The sequence below is a fragment of the Balaenoptera borealis genome (genome assembly GCF_965194805.1).
Source record: "Balaenoptera borealis genome assembly, chromosome: 13".
NCBI lineage: Eukaryota > Metazoa > Chordata > Mammalia > Artiodactyla > Balaenopteridae > Balaenoptera > Balaenoptera borealis.
Window position 1 is genome coordinate 65,667,695 of NC_138870.1, and position 25,837 is coordinate 65,693,531.

Here is a 25,837-nt window from a genome sequence, read left to right on the forward strand (position 1 = left end):
TCTCCATTCCTAAAAGAGCGTGAGACTTTGATGCAGTAATATCCTAGCCAGGCATCTCCCTCTTTAGTTACTGTTTTGAGATCCCACAAAAGCAGACCATGCAGGTGGCCTTATTAACTGTCAGTTGAAATTTAAGATAAGACAGAGGTTATAATAGATTTACATGCCATATTTCACTAATGGGATAAGTTATCACAGTAACCTGTCTCACGTGTAATCAGGATGATATTTCAGCCACCCAACTGCTAAAAAGAAACACATGTGGATGAAGGCTAAGCTTCTGACTCATTTATGGATTAGGCAATAACTGTTTTTAGTGAAGTCTCAGCAAAATTTATGTATAGAGACAACATATTTTTATCACATACTCTGATGTGAGTATAGTTGTTACAAAATGTCTTAAATATTTTTGAAGGAGCGTATATGATTTTAAGGTACAAAAGATATTTTGCAGAAGTGGCCGAACACTTTCCTCTTTTTTAGAGCTATTAGCTTGTCAGTTATCATTTTATAACATTGAACAAGGACCCTACAGAAGGGAAACTGTATATACTAAAGGAAGAATTTGGTTTAAAGAATTCTTTAAATATTCATTCTGAAGGTACGGTTTCATTTCTAGCAATCATAGGATATATAAGGAAATGTATTTCAATCTATCTCAGCCTTAAAAATATTAGTGAATGTGTTCTACTATCTTCAATGTTTGTTATTTTATATAAAATCCTTAGTTTAAGACTTTCTTCCAACGTACTTAATTATAATACATTTTGGGTAATTTATCCCTAATTTTCTCTCAAGCCATTTTTAGTAAATTTGAAAGGAAATGATTCCTGTCTTCTTCACGTGATACCATCTTACAAAAGAAAAGTAAGATTGGGAGGTAAAAAACTTCCACCAAAATTTATGCCCAAGAAATTTCTTACCTCATATTGTGTAATTTCCTTCTTTGTATTCCTCCTTGGTTCCTTGGGAATAGTGTTGTTAGTAGAACAAATGTGATTTTATGATTAAGCATTTTTTTCTCTTTCTTTGGGAATCAAGAGTACTAAAGGTGTGACTGTAGAGGGGTTGTGTATAGGGATTTCCACTCCTATTCGTGTGACTCCAAGGCTGAAGTTAAGTAGACTGAAGGGAGGAAAGATGGTTGATTCTAAAACAATTTTCTGTAAAATCTCTTAATATAGATGAGTTATAAAAACCTACATAATATGAAAGATTGCTCTGATAAACATAGTGTATTATCATATTTATAGTAAGTACATCCATTTTAAAAATTACTGTTTTGTGCTTATTTTTATGTTTTGATGAACCAGTCACTGTGTGTAGTCCGTGAATACCACATGGCTTAATGAAAAACAATATTGTTCTAGTGATCTTTCATATATTACCTTAGAGCACAGGGTTCTTTCTTATCGGTGGTTCGAAAGTTCAGATGTGACCTTTCAACAAATAAAGATTCAGCCCCCACTGTGTGCCAGGAATTATGCTAGATGTGTAGCTGAGATCTGGTGATGCTTTAACCTTTTATTTCGCCCATCATCTAACAGAGGACCTAGATGTTCAAACAGGTGGTTCAGTGAGGTGTGCTAGCTACTCCAACAGAGTACCAAAGCCCATACAAAGGCACTGATGAGGAAAATGCCATTTCACTTTCAGGAAACTGCCACCTTTCGGCCGAGCAGAAAGTGAAAGTGGAAATGTGTTCTGGGTATCTCTTGCTGTTTAAAATATATTGGCACAAAACAATAACGATTTTATTATACTCATGGATTTTATGAGCTTAGGAGTCAGACAGGGCACAGCAGGAATGGCTTGTCTCTACTCCACTATTTCTGGAACAGGGAAGGCTGGAATAGCTGGAGTGTCACAGACTGCCCCGAGGCAAAGCACCTGTGGTTGGAGAATCCACTTCCGAGGTGACTTCCTCACTCACGTGTCTGGAACAGCGACTACATGTGGCCTCACCGGCATGGCTGTCTCAGGGACATTGTACTGTGACCCAACTGTATTGTGACCCAATAGTTGAAGGACTGACAATTCCACCCAGCTTCAAAGGGAGGGTGGGTGGGACAGAGATCTCACCTTTTAATGACAGGGGCATCAAATAACTGATTATAGCTCTGGGTTTAAATTGCCACAGGGCATGATGAGAGGGAGGCTAGAAAGGTAGGCAGAGGCCAATTCATGGGGGCTGTGGATGCTCCAGTTCTTTCTTGAAGGTAAAGGAAGTTGCTTCAGGAATTTTCTTAGCAGAAGGAAAATGAGGCTGCTTATAACTTAGGAACATGACCTTGGTGACAGGGTGGAGAAAAATGTGCTTTGGGGAGAAATGTGAGAGGGTGCAGGTTTGTCATACATTATAGCTATAGAGGCAAGAGTTTGAACAATTTCATGTTAATAGGCGTGAGGGTGGGACTGAGGAAGATGGATTTGGGGACTGTTTGGAGGTAAGGGCCAAAGAAATCATCACGTTTCTAGTTTTGTTGACTCACTGGTGATGATGTATTTCAACAGGGAAAAAATAGTAATGCTGTGGTGGAAACAGATGAGCAGGAGATGCAGAGAAGGAAGTTCAGCTTTGGCCTTCATGAACTTGACATTTCAGTGGGACTTCTAGATGGTGATATCTAATATGAGACTCTGGAGCCCAGAAGAGTGGTCATGGCCAGATATATGGACCTGGGAACATCGGCTTAGCAATGTTTTGTTGATTGAAACTATAGAAATGGAAGAGATTACTCAGGAAGAGAGTATAAAGCTAGGGAAGAAAAGGAGGGCTCGGAACAAAACTCTGGAGACTACAAACATTTATGGGTCAAGTGAGCAAACAAGAGAATTCCTTTTGTTGTTTTGCAATATATTCAGAATTATGGAGGCCTGTTTGCTACCTTCTTAAAGGCAAATTATTTTTGTTGTTGTTATCGAGGACTGCCTCAATTTCTGACACATTTTACCCCTGTCTTTCAAATTAGTTGTGACATTTAGAGTGCAAATCTAACACAAAACTATGGTTGAAATATTAAAACAAATATACTCTAGCATTAAGCATATCAAAATTATATTTTCATCTAATGACTGTATCACAGAACAGAACATTTATGAAATTCTGTATTTGAGATACTTTGGGGATTATGTACAGTGTTGAGAATTGTAGGTTCTGGAAGGCTCATCCTGTGCGTGTTGTTTTGGGAATGATGGCTCTTGGATGTCCTATTGGGGCAATTTTCTGATGATTCTTTATAAGATTAGTACCTATAGGGCTTGATATTGTTGAGTTTAGAAAACAAGAAGAGTGAGTAGTATCCAGAGAGGTTTGAGGGAGAATAAGACAATTGTATTTGCTTGCACGAAATCGGGTCTCAAAGTAATTATAAACCAGGAGACTGAGAGCCAGAGTTAAAAGCTCAGGCACTGTCCTGAGATGTCCGGGCTTGTGGGTCTTAGAGTAAGAATGTAGTAGCATCAAAAGTGATAGGTGGGACCAAAGAATGTGGTGTTGAGAAGACAACCAAGCACAGGAGGGCAGGGTAGTTGTAGGAACATAGGAAGTTATGTTGTAATGAAGTCACCAGACTATTTATAGAGCCTCACATGGGGGCTTAGTGAACCCAGGGACTCCCAAACGTACATCTGAATCCCACTGAATTTTCTTTTTAACTGTTCCAGCACTTATTTCTACCAGACACCCTTCTAAGTGATCTACAATTTAATCCTTGTAAAAACCTTGAGATAGATAATATTGTCATCCTTATTTAACCCCTGAGGACACAGGCACAGAGAACAGTTGAGCTGGGATTCAGGTAGAGTATTCAGGCTTTAAGGTCTGTGCTATTAACCAATATGTTAGATCTTTACTACTGGCATTTCAACTTAATAATTCACAGAAAATAGATATTTGAATGTACCACTTTCTGCACACTTGCCTAATATTGTTGTGTTTCTCCGTCCAAGGTTGAAGTCAGTTCAGTTTCCACTAAATGCCAAATTGTATTTTTTAGGAAGGGTTTTGAGTTGGCATACCTGGTCTTAAGGGTTATACTTCTCAGAGTGAAACAGTCATCCCTGCATTCTTAAACATAATTTTCCCAAATTAAATCATTCTAGCACATTGCTGATACATGCCGGTGGTCAATAAAAACCTTTTATGAGCTTTTTTTTTTTTTTTTTATAGCTACTTTTATTTTTATTTATTTATTTATTTTTGGCTGTGCTGGGTCTTCGGTTCGTGCGAGGGCTTTCTCTAGTTGCGGCAAGCGGGGGCCACTCTTCATCGCGGTGCGGGGACCGCTCTTCATCGCGGTGCGCGGGCCTCTCACTATCGCGGCCCCTCCCGTTGCGGGGCACAGGCTCCAGATGCGCAGGCTCAGCAGTTGTGGCCCACGGGCCCAGCCGCTCCGTGGCATGTGGGATCTTCCCAGACCAGGGCTCGAACCCGTGTCCCCTGCACTAGCAGGCAGATTCTCAACCACTGCGCCACCAGGGAAGCCCCAATAAAAACCTTTTAAATGATTTATTAATTGGTGGATAATGTCAATCAATATATGCTTATTAGAATAAGTGGAACACAAAACTAAATCAAATTTCTCAATATCTATGTCTGTCTGCCACTTTAAATACCTTAGGGGTGTGAAGTCAATTTCTTATTTATTAATTTATTCAATATCCAAAACTATTATGTGCTTTATAAAAGAGCTATTATAATAAGACCATAAAGTAATCTTTATCTCTGCTGTGAAAATGGATTTATTCACCTGTGAATATCCATCTTCCTAGTATTTCCTGTTACTTTATTCACCCTTTGACTAATGACATAACTTAAAAGTGGAGTCTTGATTTTTTTTTTCCCTTTTTACACTCTATCAGGGATGTTAAATCTCTTTTTCCTGCCCTCTGCTCCCATGTAACTGTACTGGGCAACCCAAGCCAGAGGCCCCAGAGCCATCTTAGATTTTTCCCTTCAAGTCCTATGTCCGTGATTATAACTTCTCTCATTAATCATTTACTCTTATTTCCTGTGCCTCTGCCTCCATTGAGGCCCTCATCAAATCTTTCCTGAATTGTAGCAGTGATTTCCTATGTGGTCTCCTGGTTCCAGGCTTGCTAAATATCCCAACCTCTTTCGTCCCCCCAGTTTCTTCTTTACATATCAAAGAAAAGGACCTCACTAATCTGGGAATTTATTATTTACTCTGCAATTTAAACCTTTTGGTATTCTCTGCTGTGGTCATGACAAAGGCTCAATTTCTTAGGAAGTTACTGTGGCTCTCCAACTTTTTACTTGGGCAATTAGTAGTTGTTAAAAGAATATTTTAACTATCATAGGAATTAAAAACCAGTTAAGGCAATTCAAATATTAACTGCCTCAACTGAGTTTTTTTTTTTTTTGAAAGAACCTTGATCGTAGCCAATGGAGGTAAAGAATGATAGACGTGTGAGGCTCAGATATTACGTTTTGGTGACTTTTAATGACGCACATGTCTTTATATCTGGGTCCAATTTGATTTTTGAAGATGAAAGCTAAGGAATAAGATTATATAATTTTTACTTCTGCATGGAAGTCCACTCTTAGAATAACTACAATAGAAATAGAACCTTCCACGAAAATCTTGCACTGAGCCACTCAAAATCTTCTTAACAATATTTGATGAGAGCATAAGGAAGAGATCGAGTAAGTTTTTACTCTCATTCTAAGTGTTCTAATTAATAAGGGTTGCTGGAATCCTAGCCAAGGATTTTGAGGCTACCACAGGACTCAGCAGAAAAAAAGTTCTGTGATTGATTAATTAGTCATGTGTGCAATGAACATGGGAGTGGCAAGTTATAAATAGTATGCCATAATTTTCTAGCTCTTACTAAAATGTGGCTTAAACATTTAAAAGATAGTGTTTACTTGGAAGATTTTTGAGAATTGCTTGGACACTAAAAACATCAGACCATTTAAAATTTGTTTTACTGTTTATTTCCGATTTCTACATAAAGTCATCTGTGGAATGAAATTATTTAAAATTCCCTATCTAAATGCTGAAGAGTATCTATTGAAAGTAGATTTATTTGACACTGGAAGAGATGATACTCTGAAGGCAATATAAAGTTATTATCATAATGTCTTGGAGATACAAATCCAAAGGGCAATGAATTAATAGCAAAAGAAGCATTAAAGTATCACAAGTTGTGCTTTGCAAGAAAATGATATGATATAGTAGAACCTAGCACAGCTTATAGAATCCAACAGAAGAAAGTTTAAATTTCAGTACTATTATTTATAAGATGTATAACTTGTACAAGTTACTTAATGTTTAAATGCGGTTTCATATTTTTCAGTCAGGAATAGAGGATCACCTTTGCAGGACTATTGTGAGGAATAAATGAGCAAATAAATGTAAACTGTCACTTGATAAGGACACAATGAAGACAAGTGTCTTCCTTTAATATACTTCTGATAATTCCATTCTTAAAACAATTTCCCTTGGTTAAAAGATGGTGATATAACATACCATTTTTTGATAATACTACCCAGTAAATAGCAATCAATAGTTAATTACTGAACACGTACCAACCCATGATAGGAACTGAGAATGAAGAAATGAACATACCGTAATTACTGTCCTGGTGAACAATGTAATCTGTTCAGGAGATAAGCATTTACCCTGATAAATTTCCGTGTTAACCTAATCCTTAGAGATGAGTAAAGACCTGGGGACTAATGGAAGACAAAACTAACTCTACAGGACTTGAGAAATGCCTCAAGAAGGAGGTGACACTTGAGCAGGATCTTAAAGCAGAAGTAAGATTTCATAATGTGGGGAAGAGAAGCCATGGTGTTTCAGATGAAGGAAACCTCATGAGAAAAGCCATGGAGCCGGGGGAGAAGAGGCCTCAGGCCAGAAGCAGAGGTGTGATGACAGTGGAGAACATGGGATGGAAGATGTGTAGAGGAGATGAAGCTGTAAGAGAGTCTGAGGAGACACACGGAAACACTCAGTAAACCAGATCACAGAGCTTGGACTATATCCTACAGACAATGGGAAGTCAACAGCAATTTCAAAGAAAGAGATTGACATCTGTTCTCTCTTGGGAAAGAAAGTCCTGTTAGTTCTATTGACTGTGAGAAGAATGATTGGATTTGGTTGGCAATAAAAAAGGGATAATAACAAAGGGACTAGTGGAGGGGCATTATTAGAGTCCATGAGAGAAATGACACAGAGGTAAAAATGGAGTGGGTCATGTCAAGGAAGACAACTCTTCTTTGTTCAATGGAAAAAAAAAAGTTGGTGACACTAAATTTAAATAGCAAAGTCAAAGAGAGAGAGATGATTTGAAAGAATAATGTGTTAAGGTTTGAACATTTTGGGGATATCTGGGAGAAATATAGCTGATAGATCCAGGTAGAATATATAGGAGATAATGAGATACTTAGAAAAGAGGCTCTGAGTTTAGAATTGAGATTGGAGTATAAAATACAGATTTGATATAAAAAGAATGGAGGGATATACTAGCTGATACCTAGGATTATGGCTTTGAAAATATTCATGGGCATAGTACAAAATTTAGAAGGGGTGATGGTGAGTGGACCTGTGTCTTGGAAGGAGGAGGAGGAGTAGCTCAAGAGACAGCGGTCGTGTTAAGAAAGCTAAGTGAGTTGAGGATTTCTAGAGGAAGGAGGGTGTCAGCACTGTCTAAAGCAGCCGCAGCAGAACAGAAAATGAGGCATGGCTTGAGATGTTTAGGTTATGCTCTTTGACTTTGGAAACAAGTGTTTTTCTTCCAAGCTTGGACATCTGTGGATGTTCTGTAGAGCACAGCTTTTATTATGCATAGGAATCCTGTTAAAATGCAGATTCTGATTCAGTAGATTTGGGATGAGACCTAATATTCAGTATTTCTAACAAGGCCCAGGTGATGCCATTTTGTTCGTCTGTGGACAATACCATGAGTAGTGAGGCTCTGGTGGTTAATAAAAATAGGTGATTGCAATTCAGGATCGGTTTACTTTGAGAAGCTTTCTTTCCTTATAATAAATGGATATTACTGTTCTACATGGGGATTTGCACTGAAGCTGTATTGGATAGTTCTGGCAGTTTGGATCCTTCTGTGTATTGAACACCAGATGAGTTTCATCCTTTTTTTAAATTGACTGTCTCTAATCTCCTCCTCTTCCCTTCCATGTTAGGGGAAATAAAAAGCTTTCCCTTGATATTCTACTTTACAGGATAGATGAGAAGATACTTCCTTTAGTAGAACCCACAGTGTGTCTCAAAATATTTATTTTTTGTGCTTTTGTTTCTGATACTTTTTGCCACCCATTAACTAGAAGGACTTTCATTTGACAACATTTCAGGAAAAAAATACATAATCTTCTAACCAGATGTCTGCAAATCCTTAGTTTAGTGGTGTTCTGACTCTATTTATCTACCCCCACTTGCCTCAGAGCTGTGTCTACATGTCCCTTGTGTCTATTTCACTAATAAACTGCTTTGGCTGTACCTATTCACCTGCTTTGTTACTAGCCCATTTGTAAATCTGAAATTAGGGACATGGTATCACAAGCACTGTGGGGGAAAAAATTCGTTTCTGCTGCATAGAGAGCCAGGGCCAGGTATAAAAGGAAGGAAGGAAGGAAGGGAGGAAGGGAGGGAGGGAGGAAGAAAAGAAAGAAAAAGAAAGAAAGAAAGAAAGAAAGAAAGGGAGCTAGAGGCATTGTGAGACGCGTTGGGGCTTGAGTTAGGTGGTAAACATGAAAATTGAAGGAGAACATAGATAAATTTGTAGAGGTTGAATCAGCATGGCAGGGTATTGATTGCACATCTACAATAACTAAAAAGAAGGAAAAAGGGAAGAGTTGACTATTGAGGTTTCAAGCCCAAAGACCTAAAGAAAATGGTGATCCTGTGTACAGAAATCATGAAATGAAAGGAAGGATCTGATTAGAACTTGGGGGATTAAAAAAAGGAAAATGGTGAGTTTGATGTGGTAATTGATTTTGAAGGTCATGGAAATGGATGTCTTTTATTCAGTTGATATTGATGTCCAGGAGTATGATGCAGATATTAACTCTAGTTTCTAGTAGATTTCATCTGAAATCTTAGGTAAGAATCAAATGAAAGAATGCATACAAGTGTTTGAGGAAAGATGACATATGAAAAAGCATGCTTTTAAGAGATGGGTAATGGAAGAAGTCCTGGTGAAAGAAAGAGAAAATGGACAAGAATGATGGTGGGCAGATCAAGTGAGTTTATTCGTGTGACAGTCTATGAAAGAGAGAAATTTTAAAAGGCAGAGGGAAAAATATGGTCAAATATAAAAATATTAGAATATGGTAAGAGTTGAATCAAACTCTTCTTCAAATAACAGTTTCACATTTATAAGGATAGTATAGAGCAGAAGCCCAGTTTCAAAGAATTAAAGTAGGATGGCTTGGTGCAAAAATATAGGCAACTAGTAGAGTATTCTCATAATAATCAGAAAACACAAGTGGGCAATAAAATCAGATTGATTTTGGCCAAGTCGATTAACCTCTAGATTTTGTTGTTGGTTTTCCACTTCTATACTAGAAATTATGATACATCTTTAAAATCATGGAGGAAAAAAATCAATGAGGTGGCTTCAGTTCCCTGAGGGAAAGTACATTGTTTTATTGGCATCTCTCCTGCTAATATTTGTATTCAATTTAGAGGGTACAGGATAGAAGACATCATGGTGAACCTGTAGGTAGTTCTCTTATTCTTGGGTTGACAAAGTAGACTGATATGTTCACAGAAGATTCTTTTTTTTCACTTTGGGTACTTTTAATTTTTGAATTAATATTTCATTGGAGTGCTTTCGTTTTTACTTTTAAATTGTCCTCTGATATTATTGTTGCTGAGGTAGTTTGGCCGGTTGTAGCCAGTTGTCTCAGTGTCCAGTACAGTTAGAATACAGAATGCACTCTCTGCGAATAAGAATATATCACATATCCACTTGAAAAACAAGTGCTCTGAAAAGCTGTCTAGATATGAGGAATTCTTTATTCCTCTCTAGCCAGGCAGTTCGAAGGCCTGCATACTCCCACCACAGACTGGCTGCACGGAGTAAGAGTTTACTTAGGAAACATGTCACCATCTTAAGGGATCCTTCCCTTGGTTAAATACCCTCTACTTAGCAGCAAAGCAACTGGATTAACAGCAGGGCTCCACATGACCCTTCCACCCTGATTCCAACAGCCCCACGTTGTTCCTGTTTCCTTGGAGGCCTTGGAAACTCTGCGTGTACAACAAACGTGTTCATGTAGAGTCATCACAATTCACCAGCAGAGCGATTCTCCACTCACACGTCAACCCATGACCATCACAGCACGTGTGAACATGTTTAGGCCCACTGAGTCTTACTATATCCTTCAGGACACTAATTTCAGAACCATTAGGTAATTCAGAAATCAGTTCAAATTAAAGCACAAATGTTCATTTTGTTTATAAAGTATCCACTGCTCTTCAAAACTTGGTTTCCATAATGCTTTTTGGTGTGTTTTCAACCAAAGATTGTGATTTAAAAAATCATTAAGAATTGTAATTCAAGAATGCCCAGAAATTGTCATCAGCAGTTGTTCAGTCCGTTTTTGAAGAATTTGACTCCATTTTAATCTCAATTTTTTGCATAGATCTTTCTCTAGAAAAACATCTTGTATTAATCACTTCCATAAAATGTTCTATCCAGGACTAGAGATCAACAATAACTTACTACACAGAAACCAGATATTTTAATCTTTTGTCTTTCAAAATAGTATTTAGGTTAAAACAACAAACTAGAAGGGTTTATAGAAGAAAATAATGACTCTCATTTCATACTCTTTTTTCCATTTGAATCTTTTTGAGAAAGAGATCTTGCTATGGTGTTAAGTCAAGCTTTAGCTTTCCTGAAGTTTTCACTGTCATTTACAAAGGTTGAATTTTTTCTAAGATGGAATAATATTACTTTAAAAATATTAATATTGTCACACAACCATTTTTTAAAATTCGTTGATGACACACTTAAGGGGTCCACAGCATTATTTATTTCATAATATGTTCATAATCAAAGGTCATGGTATATGTGTTGCATTATCATAATTTTCTAATTTGTTCTTTATACATGTTTATACATGTTCTAATTGCATTTCATTAACTCATAGTTTTCTTGTAAGTTTGTACTTTCTTTCCATGTTCAAAGAATCTCTTTAATTCAATTTCTCTGTTTCTCCTCATACAGTCTGGCAGCCAGATATGCAACTCAGTCTAATCACAGTGGAATTGCAACCAGTCAAAAAAAGCCTACTAGGTCAGTTAATATCTCTAATTTATTGCTTGTTAGTGATAATAAAGTAAATGCCCAGGGATATTTTGTCCTACCATTCTAAATTTTTTCAAAAACTGACATACTTCTGGATGTAAAGGTTAGAGTACCGAATTCTTCCAAGTAGATTTCCATACGCCCTCTTGGGCGTGAACATGTTTGTGTTAGATGATGAAATGGGTCCTGGGTTCTTCTAATTCAGTTTTGTTATACATAGTGCTATGACTGGGCTGAGGTCTAGGTTCTAGGCTTAGAGAAAGTCAAGGAAAAAAATTACTTTGAAGACCCCATTCTTTCCAGGCCACAAATCTGGAAGGAAAACAAGATTGTAATTGCTTTTTGAAATGGGTATGCATTAACTATTGCACATTTTGAAGCAGAAGTGAGAAACATTGGCAGATTTTTGTGGGAAAGTTAGCACCAGGTCAGCCTGAACCATTCTTTTATCTTTAATCATTTAAATTTTTGCTTCTTTATGACATATGTATTTTAAAGGCAATCTGTTATAATAAATGACAGTGCATTATATACTGTTTGGAAAATACTGGTATAGAAAAATGTGTGGAAAGTGATTTTTTTAAATGTTAAGTTACTGGAGGCATGATGGTACAGCTAAGTGAAGCCACAGCAAATGTGTTTTGCCCCCCTGATTATTATGTGGTTATATGTGCCATCTCACTTACTGGGGAAGTATCTCAGTGGTGGTTTACTAGTCACTACTCTAATAATGAATCATATTATGCAGTGTTTGACCACAAGAACTACTTATGATGCCTTGACTTGAGGTTATGTGCTTTCCCCCTTGCCTTGGTTTCCTAAGTTATGTTCATTTCCATAGTAATTAAACTGATTCTGGAAAGGCAAATTAAAAGGGTATTTCATTAAAAATCAAAAGAAATGATATAAACTAGGATGCGCAAAGAACAGTGACCTGCCATGTTCAATAAGCATTTTTTATTACTACTTCTAAGACTTAATGAATATAAAATATATTTTAAGTACTTCTTTGATTTAATAGAACATCTCTTTTTTTGGCTTCATTCTCATTTCTCTTTTTATTACTTTGATGAATGATCTGGAGCTCTGGCTGACTGTCAAATTAGGGTAATGAGACGAGCAAATGGATTTTTTAATTTGCTTTAATTTGTTCTTCTGAGAACTAAAGATCACTTGGCTTCATGGGTCACAGTCAAGATCAAAATGCATTTTAATTGCTTTCTAGAAACAGGTCAAGTTTCATTGCAAGTAGGGCAAATTTTGTGACAAAATTTGTTTATAAATGTGAGTTTGGAATGAACTTTCTAAGCCTATGGCTGTGTCTACAGTACTAGTTCTCAGATTTATTATGATGGGACATTTGGCCAAATTAATTAGTTGAGTTCCTTCTACATAGTGCAGTCACTGGTACTCAAAATTGCTGGTGTCTGTGGTTATTGTGCTAGACTTACAAACCCTGTAGATCCATTTGAGTAAAAGTTAAATGCTGGAGTCATTTGGAAAAGATTCCAATCTTGTGCATGACACAACCTCTAATTAGCAAAATAGCTGAAGGAACTATTTATTAGCCATATGTATTTAAACTCCAAAATACAGTCAACATTTTGAAACTATTAACTATTCCAAGATATCAACATTTCTGGTCTTAAGCTGGCGTGTGTGTTTTCCTGATGTTCATTCCATTTCGCAATACCTGTTACTATTATAAAATATTTATAGTATACATTTAAGAATTTGATTTCCTGATAATCTATGGAAATAATGTGTCAAGTAGTATAATAAGGTGAGTTAAAATGTGAATATTGTAGCAACTGATTGTGAAATTGTGATATATCGGGTACCAATATAATAGATGTAAACATTCTTTTATTTTAAATATTTTGTATAACAAGAAAAAATTAATTGCTACATTTATAAGTTATGGATTGTTTTTGTTATTTTTCTTTTAAAATAGAACTTATTAGAGCAGTACACTGTGACATTCACATGGTGGCAGCAAATGCTAGCAAAGATGCTGGCGACCCTTAATATCATGTTTTTAAATGTCTTAAGAGTCCAATATTAATTCTTAATTTCTAGTTTTTCATTTATGCAGATTGAGTTTATTATACATATACAATATACATTAGTATTAGTATAAAATAAAATATAGTAATTGCATATTTTACGCACAGTTCTTGAAATAATTGATACCTGAAATTTTAATATGGAAACTGTTTAAATAGTGAAATAAATAATCCAAACTGATGTTTAATTATAGTTTAAATAAAATAACTGCAGATAATTACCTCCCGTCAAACTTCCCCTAATTCTAATACAGTCTACCTACATTTCCTCATGTCTTGTCCTTCATACACAGTGAGCAGCTAAAGCTACTATCACTGTAGGTGTATTTTAAATTGTCATTCTACTAGCGTAGATTTTCTTCTTCTGAGACCTACATCCTTGCCGCATGGCCTGTGTGATCAGTTGGCCACACTTGTGAGACAACCAGCTAGAGTCTAGGTGCTTACTTTTGGCAAGAGAGTGAAAGTTTTTATGTGAGACAGATCAGTCAAATATGAACAAACTCATGACCTTGGTCTCCACACCGTGTTTTCAAGTAATTAACTAGCTTAGATACTCAGTAAGCGTTTGCTATTTGCAATTTGTATGTAACTTTATTCTTCTTATTATTAATGTACAAGTTCATTTAAGATACAGCCACCTAAGATAAAAACAAATGCCCCGTATATTGAAAAGAACAACTTAACAACAACTGCAGGCAGCTGGTTAATACCCTGAGAATATAATAGATTCTAGTTAAGTAGTATTATTTCCCTTGCTTTTCATGTAGTTGTTACAGTACCTTTAAATCAAAGTTTTATTCATCAGGTGCATATAGGTATGACTTTTTTAGTTAAAATTACTTTATTTCTAATCGTCCTGCATTATTAATATACTTCGGAGGCAAATTATATCATATGAACCAAGATTTTTCTGAAGATTTTCAAACCTTGTGTTTAGCTATTTGTCACTTAAACCAACATTTTCTGCTGAACGTCGTAAGTTATGATTTTCCCATTAACCCTTCCCTGCTCAGAACCTCCTGTTCCCTATCTTTTTGTAATGTGCAATAATGATGTAATTTTTCTTGTACTATTTCAGGCTTCCAGGTCCCTCTAGGGTGCCAGCTGCAGGCAGCAGCAGCAAGGTCCAGGGAGCCTCCAATTTAAATAGGAGAAGTCAGAGCTTTAACAGCATTGATAAAAACAAGCCTCCAAATTATGCAAATGGCAGTGAAAAAGGTAAGAGTTCGCCCGTTACATCATTAAGGCACAAGTGTAACATATGAGCCTCATAAATTACATGTTAAATCTAGTATTTAAGCAGTGTTTGGAATGGAAATGTTATCAGTGGACTTTCTTATATTGTCTAAGTGCCTCCTCCTGAATTCCAGCTTTCTTCAGGACCTTTCCTATCTGAAGAACACTTTAAGGAAATATAGTCATTTATATTAAAGTGGTTAGTGATTATCCCCAAGTATAAAATCTGTTTCTCAATAAAAGTTCCTCCTGGATGCATGTAAATAGCATTTTCTTTTGTTTTCTCATGTTTTATGAACACTTATCTTGAAGTCATAAACCTATATGAAATGTTTTCAAATCCTTGGTTTTAGTTAACATTAAGTGCCATACGTGTTTGAGGAAGTTAAGGTTGGAGCATCAAAATTTAAGACATAATTATGAAGGGTATTTAGTCTTTGAAAGCAGCAGGACAGATAAATATTATGACCTTAGTTTTTCCTATAAGAGACAAATTATTCATGTTTGTTTTATTTTCTTGAACGAGTGTATGATAGAAATATCCAATCACACATTGATCAGGAAGAAAAGACACAGTGGAAGTGTGTGTTAAAGGCAGATTATATATTAACTACTGTATGATACACAGTTCTCTCTAATGTGCACAGTGCGTATTTAAAGAGGTGCTGGCTTGATGCATATCCCTGTGGAATCTGCATCCAAATGGGAGGATGTGTAATTTACATCTAAACCATGAGAAAATCAAGAACCTCTGCTGTTGGGAGCAGTGTGACCCTGTGAGGGACTAGGGCACGTTGTGGGATTGTGAGGTAGTATTTTCTAATCAGTAAAACTTTAACTTCTCTGTGTAGTATTTAACTCTCCATGCAACAAGACATGAAATTCAAAAGTGACAAATACACTTAGTAGAACAGCTGGCAAATTTGGTTTGACTAATTGAACCAGGTAGAAACTTTTTGGCTCAGATTAGATCATTTCCAATTGTTTCATATGGATGATCTGATTAGACTTCTCTTACTCAGACATGAATTGACAGGGGTGATCTATGAATTATACACTTCCGTGAAAATTTCCTACCCATTAAAACAAAATTGGACAGACCGTAAATCCCTGTAAGCAAAGCAGTGTATCTTGATCCCTGTAACATCCCCAGTTCTTGAGTTGAATGGAAAAAAGAAGAAAATAGTATGTGTTTGGAAGTTAGGATTTTGTCTTTAAAATAAAGAATAAAACCTTTGATTTGAGGGCCTAAGAAATGTTACTGAAGACTTACACTTCTCCTGGAGAGAAAGGGGACAAGAATTTCTTATCAGAAAAACACCTCCCTCATTTTGTGACTTTCCTAGAAAGCATCATACAAAGACCTATATGTGCTATGAAATTCTAAGGGAAAATAAACATGTTTAGACATTAAGATATGCTGAGTGGACTGCTCAAGTGTCTGATTTTAGCTACATGATACTACAGTTGTATAAGAGTTTTGCAAAAAACGACTAATAACATTGGCAAAGAAACCTAGAAATGCTTTAGATGACCCAACGCTTTGATATCATAATGTATTTTTTGATCATGTGAAATACTTTTTGTATTTCTGGTGTCTAAAAGTAAAAATCCAGAGGTAGCCAAGTATTCATATCTTTCCATAGCCATTCAGCCTCTCTTATGTATGTCTAGGAAGTAGTACAAAATTAGAAAGTAGCAATATTTATAATAACCACAAGGTGGAGACAGATAACATACATTACAAGGTTTTTGACCATAAGCAGATTTCCTTAGGTCAGTATCAAGAGCAAGAGTTTTCATGGTGAATTAGCCATTACTTTTAATTCCAACAAAGTAAAATTCCAAAACATTTAAAGTGTATGATCTCACATTCACAAATATTTATAATATTATATATCAAATGTTGGCATTAAATGTCTGTAAACTGTCAATAATAATTAAAGCATAAATTGTATTATATAATACAGCCTTCTGGAATTTGTTTTACACGCTATATGGCATTTTCTATTAATGTGGAGTTACAACTTCATATCAGTATATGCAATATCATCTCTAAATTAATCATTGTGTCATGCTATTTTATATTTCCAAAATATTAGCTTAAATTATAGAGCAAACAAAACAAATATAAACATCACATATGAAACAGTTTATAATTTATTCTTTAGACTATTCTAATGGTACATCTTTTTGGATAAGAATGTTTTATTTAACCTTTGACATGGAGATTTTTCATGTTAGCATAGCATATAAAAATATAAGATTCCATCTGATGACAGGTTGATCTCTGTGACAATATAGTTCATACATATCCTAGGCATGGCCAAATAAGGTGAAAATTAAAGAAGAATTTTTAAAGGTTACAATATTATAATGACAGAATTCAGAAATTACTAACTTGAGTATTCTAATTGCCATTCCTTTTTAGTTATTAGAAAGTATAACAGTTAAATTTAATAAATTAAGATATTTTTACTCAAAAGAAATAATCACACTATCTGTAATGTGCTCCCTGAATGCTTCTAAGTGAATATGTACTTTCTACTTTCTTTAAGAAGTCTTAAACGATGAGTTATATGAATCAATTGGGGAATCTCTAGAATTTGTAATAGATAGTATAGGTTTATTCACAATTAAAACAATTTCACTTCCTTATTAAAAAACATACTGTTGAAAGCACAGTAGCTTCTCACATGTATGGGATGGTAAAAATAGCTTATTTACGAATTGTGTGACTTACCTAATAAAGGGAAATCAGTAGAGAATCACAAACTGCATTTCAAAAGATACATCTAATACCATTTTAATAATAATACAATCCAAAAAATAGTGTGCTCATTTCACCAAATGGATTAAAATATCAGTGAACACGGCCATAGATGATCACTTGCAGAGAAGGCTGAAATAGAAATGTTAAAATAGAAAGCAATGCCACCCCACCATTCTGTTGAAATGGAATGTAGGAACAAATTTCTCAGAACAAATGGTGGAATGAAGATAGTATATTGTTTGTAGAAAAGCATTTCTTTGGGGAGTCCAAGTTTCTTCCCTTTGTGACCTGACATGCAGAGACTGACAATGAATAATATGTTCTGACACTAGCATTTATCAATTTGCCCATGCACCCTATGAGATTACTCTAGACAGATGTATGCTTTAAAGAAAAATCAAATATCTTTTCAGTGGAAATCAGGGATGTTGTGAAAAAAAAAAAAATGCCCTGGTTCATTTGGGCACACATTTTATATGCCTGAAGCAAATTATCTTAAGAAATAATTCTTGTTTTATGAAATCGACGTGATAAATATGAAAAAGGCTTAACAGTTTAGTATTATTAGGAATGTAAATGTCCCTAGCTCTATTTGGAATTCACTTTCTGAATTATCATCTGTAAATACTTATTACTTGACAGAGTTCCGTAGTAGACAGATGTTTTTCTATGTTGCTAAGAAACATGCCACAGTACCAGAGGGCATGCTACCATCTCTTTATTGTTTCTCCCATGTGATTCTTACATGGTACCTGTACATCTATGGAAGAGGAGATTTCCTTTCTGTTCTCCTAGGTTCTAATGAAGTATCTTCTGGTGTGAAAGTGTTTTCTTTCATTTACACTCAACATAGATTTAGTGTGATTGATATGGAGAATTGAGCAAAATTGAAATTGAACTTTTTAAAACTATAGGTTTAATGTGAATGTTACATTAGTCGTGGAGTTTTGACAGCTAAAACATAGTTATCTAGTTCTTAGGTACTTTTTTAATTACTCTGAAATTACTCTTAAGACCAAAGAACTGAACTGTTTTATTTCCTTTTCAATGCAATGCAAATATGTTTTACTCATTATATCTCTTTACTGGTGATTTCATTATGTGTTCCACCATGACGTTTTGCTTTATTTCCTTAATAATTATATAAACCTATAATGACATAATTTCAAGTTAATCTTAAGGATTTTTATGAGGTAACATAATTAAGTACATAGATCAAGTGATATGACTAAATAGACTTGGGCATATATGTTGTTTACTTATGTATACACGCTTACATATTGAGGTGTACGCGTATTTTATATGCCTGTACACAAATTACATACTTTTTAAAAATCTGGCTGGTGAATTAAAGCTTCCCTAAATTTTTCAGTAGTCCACAGAGTGGCACTCTCACATTACAAACGGTACAATATATACATGTGCAGAATGTACAGTGCCCCTACAATCCCCGTAATAGCATTCCATGTTTCTGTTCATCATAAAATTGATGATTGAGGCATTTCGCAAGCCGTCATTTATGGGAGACAGTGTGGTGAGGTAAACAAGGGGCCAGTTGGTAACAAAACATATATAAATTTGAATGCTACTTTTTTTAACTTTCAAAATGTTCAGTGTATTTTGGTATATTATTGTAAAATGAGAGTCTAAGTTAATTATTTACCAAACTAATTGCCATCACCACATTGATCAGTCACTTCCTTCCTTCCATAATGATCTGTGATGCTGAAGTTGTTCTATAATTAGCAGGGACCATACATATCACTGAGCACAATGCCTGCTGTACAGTGAATACTTTAAAAAGAGTGGTGCTGTTGTCATTTTTATTGTTGTTGCTACTTTGTGTGTTGTTACTTTGTGAATTGAAAGCTGGTTTGCTTCCATCCAAACAGCATACTAGTCAGTGAGGAAGAAGAAGTAAACAACTGAGGATGTTCCCTGGTCCTTTCTCAGGCTAGTAGCACCATTGGCAACATAGCACTAAGCTCTGAAGCTAACCTGCCAAATTTTCATGGAGAATCGTCTTTATCTAAACTTCCCATATGCCTGTTGTGACTGCCACATTTACCTCCGTGTATTAATTTTAGAACTAGATTGGCATTTTTCCCAGGTCATCAAAGTTTTTTTTTTTTTTTTGCAATATGAAATAACTAAAAATTAACTCTCTGACTTTAGATGTTTTCTAAGCAGGAATTAAAATCTATTCTTACATCAACTCAAAAGGATGGTGCCAGTAGGATGCCCCAGGAGATAGTATATAGCTAACTGAATAGTGAGTATCTTGTATCATGTTCTCCCCATTTATATTCTGCTCATTGAGGAAGAAGGAACCCATATTTCGGGGAGTTACCCAGTTGCCTTCACTGTTGTGACAAACATGTGACTTTCTGGAGAACCGAACCGGTAGAGTTTTTGGGTGGGCAAGCAAACATATGGAAAGAAGGGAGAGTCAAAAGCCTCCAAATTTTGTAGTCACATAAACCTGGGTTCCAGTTTTGGCTTTGTCTTTTCTAAATTTTACTCTATGCATGATTTGGAGCAAGTTACTTTCTCTAAGCTTCAGTTTTCTCATTTATAACAAGAGAAACAATAAGTATATTGTAGATTATTATGAGTTTAAATAAGAGGCATATGGGTAGAAGCTCCAAATGTGATACCATGTATCAAAGTACTTGGGAAAAGTAAGCAGTTGATAAATAATATTATTTGGTTGTAATGGAATTGGTGGTGGTGGATGCGAGGTGGAAGAAGAAGGGGAGGAAAAGGAGAGGGAGTGGAAGAAACTTTCTCTTTGGACGCCAGAGACAAGGAACAGCTATAGGCAGAGAGGCCCTGCAAACGCAAGATACAAGTCTGTTGCAGGAATGCCCTTAAATATGTGCATTAGATACCTGTGCTTTTCCGCCATACCCAGCTAACAGTTCATTTATAGTCAGAAGCTGAGTTAACAACAGTCAGCAATGTATCAGTGAGACCAGGCTACTTACTATTGAATATGTAAATCGCACAGAGACTAGAATTTGTGCTGACCCCCGATCTGTCAGAGCTGCAGAGGCTGCCATTTCAGCAGCTGTTGTTCTGCACCCTTTCTTGTGAGGTGTCCAGAGAGACACTCATTATTCTAATGCTCTCCTGATGCACAGTGACTTATGATTTTCACTCTTCATGAAACCTGAAGCACCTCATTGCTGATTATAGAGAGGAGCTGGGCACAGATTGAGAGTTGAGTTCAGAGAAGTGTCTTCTATGTGTGTACTCATCTGAGAACGATTTTATAGCTTTTGCTGTGACCGTTACGGTAGGCTGGATGTCGATGTCATAATCTAGAGTCCCTCCTGTCTCATTTTTGGGTGTGATGATGTTGAATTTCCTCTGTACTTGAACTGCGATAGCAGTCTATCTAGCTAATGTCGGCACGCTTACAGAGCATCCTGACTGGTCCTTTTCTGCCCTCTTCTCTCATCCTCACCAAAGCTCCCAGGCATATAGGGGAAGGAGTCCCCTGGCTTCTTAACCTAGTTACAGAAACACAGAAGATATACGCTAAGTATGTGGCGAAAATGATGAAATAAAAGACATTAGGAAAACCTCTTTTGTTTTTAGTGGTCTCTCACCACAGATTGCCAAGCATCTGGGGGGAATGCAGAACTGACCAAGGTTCCAGAAGTCCACAGAGCGAAGAATATTAATGCTGCAGAGCTATGTAACATTTAATGAATTTAGCCAATTTGGACACTGTCATAAGAAATAACTCTTTAAAGCCGAACATGGTCTGTGACCAGCAGCGTTGGTATCATGTGGAAGGTTGTTAGAAATGCAGAATCTCGGGGCCTCCTGCAGATCTGCTGAAGCACAATGTGATGTACATTCAGTAGGATCCCCAGTGACTTAAGCACACATTAAAGTCTGAGACCGTTATGTTAAACACTTAAAATATCAGACATTCTACGATAATTATAGAGCTTGGGCTCTAGAATCACACATGTGGGATCAAATCCTAGCCACACCACACATTCCTCACTAGCTGTGCACCACTGAATGAGTTGTTTGGACCCTCAAAGCTTGGGTTTACACAAGTGTGAATTAGAAATAGGAGCCCTTCCAAAAAAAGATAGGCAAAGTGATTATGAAATTGTCAAAAAAAAAAAAAATAGGAGCCCTTCCCATCTCATGAGGTTGTTGTGAACACTAATATGAGATAATATAGTTAAAGAATCTTCAATAAAATGCCAGTCGGCATTATTATATTTGTAATAATTATTAATATTATTTTCATTATAGAATAAGAAATATCGCAAATAACTTTTGAGATCAATGTAAGAAAGTGAAGATAAATTCAATATGAGGCCATTATGTTCCTCTTAGCAATATTACAACAGACTACGATTTCATTTTGGGGGTACTTTATTTCTCTCTAACTCTGTGTCCCAATATACGTATGTACATATTTTTAAAATGTAAATAAATAGAATAAATTTTCACATAGTTTCATATAAAAATTCTATATTACTCCTGCCTTGAATGCCTGCATGTCTCCCTTAGCTCATTTGTCTTGATCTTATTTAATGTTGTACAGCCCTTTGTGCACTTCTGATCTCTAGCATTTTCTTTCCCACCTCCTACTCGTTTAAGGTTTAATATATGCCATCCATCTTTTGTGAGTCTGATTTCTTTCCTCTGACTTGATTGTAAGGTGTCTTGGGGAGTCTTGCACAGAATAGCCACTCAGTGAATATTAACAGATGTTATGCCTAGATTCAAGTCCTAGAGATTGTAGGAACTGAAGAGCATTGATTAATATTTCTGGAAATAGTAGAAAAATAGAGGCATATATGTTGGACAGGAATCTGCAAAACAGTAAGGTCACTGTGTGAAATGCACAGGCGTGTACACAATTCACTGAACTTGAGAAAATGCATCTTGTTTGGAGATGTTCTTAGTTTCCAGTTGAATCTAGGTAATCGAGAAATAAAGTTTACTTGACAATCCTATTAAAGGCATGAATTTGACATTCACTATTTTTTGTGTTTCTAGAGTCAAGGAATAATGTTATAACTGATAAGCCATTGAACTTCATATACATTTGAAAAATAGTATAACATAGTGGTTGACAGAATTAACTTAGAATCCCAAGCTAAGTTCAGTTCTCAGACTTGTCACTTACAAATTGTGTAACTTTGGCCAAGTTCTTTTACCTCTTTGTGCTTCAGTTTCTTCATGTGCAAAATGAGGGTAATAGTGAAAATTTTATGCAGTTGTTGGAAGGACTGAGTTAATGTACTTCAAAAACTTAGTTTAGTGCCTGTCACACAGAAGGTGCTATGTGTGTAATGTAGAACTATGCATTACAGGTGTGGTCTTTGCTTTCCTGGACTGTATCAACAGTGCAGTAGAGGAAACAGGCAATCACAGTGAAGTTATCTACGTTTGTCTATACTATTGGCATTGTTAATATAAACTTCACAAATCTATTATATTATTTTAGGCACACTTATTTTTTTAAAAAAAAACTAACTCACACAAATATTTAATGAAGAATTTAACCTCTTTTCCTATCTCTAATTTTCTTTATTAACTTTTTAATGTAAATTTCTTCTTCTGAAAAATGGGTAAGACAAGTATTCTATACCAATTGGCTTAATTACCTATTGTTTATCCTGCATTTTGATACTGTTGGAACAAACATTTAAAAATGAAAGCATTGTAGTTTTAGATCTATGAATATTTAATGGAATTTAATGGTCTCCAATTCCTGAATATTATGAAAGGATTTATTAATAAAATATTTCCTTTGGACATTTCATCAAAAACAGCTTAGCATTTATTTGACAATATCTAGTATGTTAACAGTATCAACGTTGCCTCTTTTACATAAATATCTAATTTAATCATTTGTCACTCCATTTCTCAGAAAAAAAAGAAAAAGAGGATGGAAGAGGGAGGTATTTATGGTAGATGAAATTTAAGGTAAATGACATGACCAGAATTATATAGTTCTCCAGTGTTAACATTTATACTGAGATCTCTTAACTCCAAGCTCAATTTTTTTTTATTCTATACATTGTTATAAAATCTCTTTTTGGTTTAGTTTTTCATGCTTAAAAATAAGACTTGTAATCAAGCATTAATCAGTGCTATAACAGTCATATAGAAATTCATATCATAATGAGATTTCTAAGTGGAAAGTAAGTAAACACTAGTGCATTATAAGTACTTATATGACAATTGGCCTTATTTTCTTACAGCCCCCAAAAAGTAGCTTGATTTTTTTAATTAGAATTTAAAGTTTGTTCAAATCACTACAGGAGCCTGCAGGTGTGCTAGTTAAGAGCACAGGCTTTGAAATCAGTTCAGGTCCAGGCCGGGTGACTTCAGACAAGTTATGTAGAATTTTTTTTAATTATTTATAAAATTATTATTTGTAAGAATTATTTGTAAAATATCAATACATACCTTGTAGTGTTGTTATAAGGATTATACATATTATTACACATTTCATAGTATTACATATTTGTATTACATATTTTATATATTTCTTAGTAGATTATCTGACCCATATAAACATCCCTTTCAATATTTATTTTGTACAAATAAAAACAATATTAAAAAAAAGCTAAATTATGATTCTAAAGCATATTTAATCAGATAAGAATAAGCTAGGCTCCTGTAAGTTAAAGCAATTTCTCAGTATTCATTATTTTTATAGGGCAAGGTGGAATATCCATTCACTGCTATGGGCTACAGTAGTGGCTGGAAGAATACAGAGAATTGCTTAGGGGAGGGAGAGTGTTTTATTCATCTTTAGACCTCTGTGACCAGCAAAATTCATTTGGCTAAGAATAATTTTAGAAGGGAAAAAAAGTGTTGTGTTTTTTTTCCCCAAAAATCACTGTCCCTCAGACACTGAATGTTTGATATATGGTACAAAAACCACCACATTACAGAAGTGATTGATGCCACATAGCATGTCCGTTTCCAGTTCAGAGGAAAGAAAACTTCCTTGTGCCTATAGTTAGAAATACTCAGTGGTGTGATATAAGTGATCAAAAACTAATCAGCCTTTTTAACAATGTTTCTTCTTAACCACGTCCAGATTCCTCCAAAGGACCTCAACCATCTTCAGGTGTGAGTGGTAGCACGCAGCCCCCCGGCACCGCTGGGCAGCCCCCGGCCTCTGCCATCCCTTCTCCGAGCACCAGCAAGCCGTGGCGCAGCAAGTCCATGAACGCCAAGCACAGCGCCACCTCCACCATGCTGACCGTGAAGCAGTCGAGCCCAGCCACCTCTCCCACACCATCTGCAGACAGACTGAAGCCCCCTGCCTCAGACGGGGGCAAAGCAGCTCCCTCGGGACAGAAATCCATGCTTGAGAAATTCAAGCTGGTCAATACACGGACTGCTTTACGCCCCCTGCAACCTCCCAGTTCAGGACCCAGTGAAGGTGGGAAAGAGGACGATGCCTTATCTGAATCTGGTGAAATGGAAGGCTTTAACAGTGGTCTGAATAGTGGCGGCTCAACCAATAGCAGCCCCAAAGTGTCACCGAAATTAGCCCCTCCAAAAGCTGGAAGCAAAAATCTCAGCAATAAAAAGTCTTTGCTACAGCCAAAGGAAAAAGAGGAAAAGAACAGGGACAAAAATAAAGTTTGCACTGAAAAACCAGTCAAGGATGAGAAAGATCAGGTGGCGGAGACGACTCCAAAAAAGACCTCTAAAATTGCAAGCTTAATCCCAAAGGGCAGCAAGACGACAGCAGCCAAGAAGGAAAGCTTAATCCCCTCTTCCAGTGGGATTCCAAAACCGGGCTCAAAGGTGCCAACAGCAAAGCAAACTGTTTCACCGGGAGGCTCAGCAAACAAAGAGTCTGAAAAATTCAGGACTACCAAGGGAAGCCCTTCCCAGTCCTTCCCTAAGCCCGTAACGACTGAGAAAGCAAGCACATCCAACTGCCCTGCTCCTTTGGAAGGAAGGGAAGCTAGCCACGCTTCTCCGGCGGGTTCCTGTGCTGGGTCAGCGGCGCAAGGCAGTGCGCAGAGCGTGGGAAATGGAGCCGTCCAGCTCCCTCAGCAGCAGCAACACAACCACCCAAATACTGCCACCGTGGCTCCGTTCATTTATAGGTAAGGCGGGCTCCGCGGGTCCACAGCTGTAAACACTGACAGGTCTGCATTCTCAAGAGTATACATAATAAGGAAGGTTGCGGAGTCCTATTTCACATAGTCATTTTGGGAACGGTGTTTCATGCTGGAGAGAGAGGCCTAGAATTCAAATTTTTAAAAGAAAGCCTCCCATATCCTCCAATCTGTTAGTCCTCATCTCCATCCCCTCCCCCCTCCCCTCCCCCCCCCCCCCCACGCAAGAACCGAGGCCTTTGAAAGTTAACCTACTTGTCGTCAAAGGGAAAATAGAACCCAGATGTCATGACTTTTCCCTGTGTCTATTACTTTTACTACTATTA

The 25,837-nt window shown here is 36.4% G+C and overlaps 1 protein-coding gene across 19 annotated transcripts in view; it reads left to right on the forward strand.

Annotated features, from left to right (window-relative positions):
• The window catches only part of NAV3 (neuron navigator 3), a 1,129,181-nt gene that overhangs the window by 916,087 nt on the left and 187,257 nt on the right, over positions 1 to 25,837 (forward strand). For all 19 annotated transcript variants that reach the window (XM_082351536.1, XM_082351537.1, XM_082351530.1 and 16 more), the window contains 3 exons: positions 11,221 to 11,289; positions 14,449 to 14,588; positions 24,473 to 25,499. In XM_082351536.1, coding sequence (XP_082207662.1) covers positions 11,221 to 11,289; positions 14,449 to 14,588; positions 24,473 to 25,499 — 1,236 coding nt within the window. The remainder of the gene's footprint in view (positions 1 to 11,220; positions 11,290 to 14,448; positions 14,589 to 24,472; positions 25,500 to 25,837) is intronic.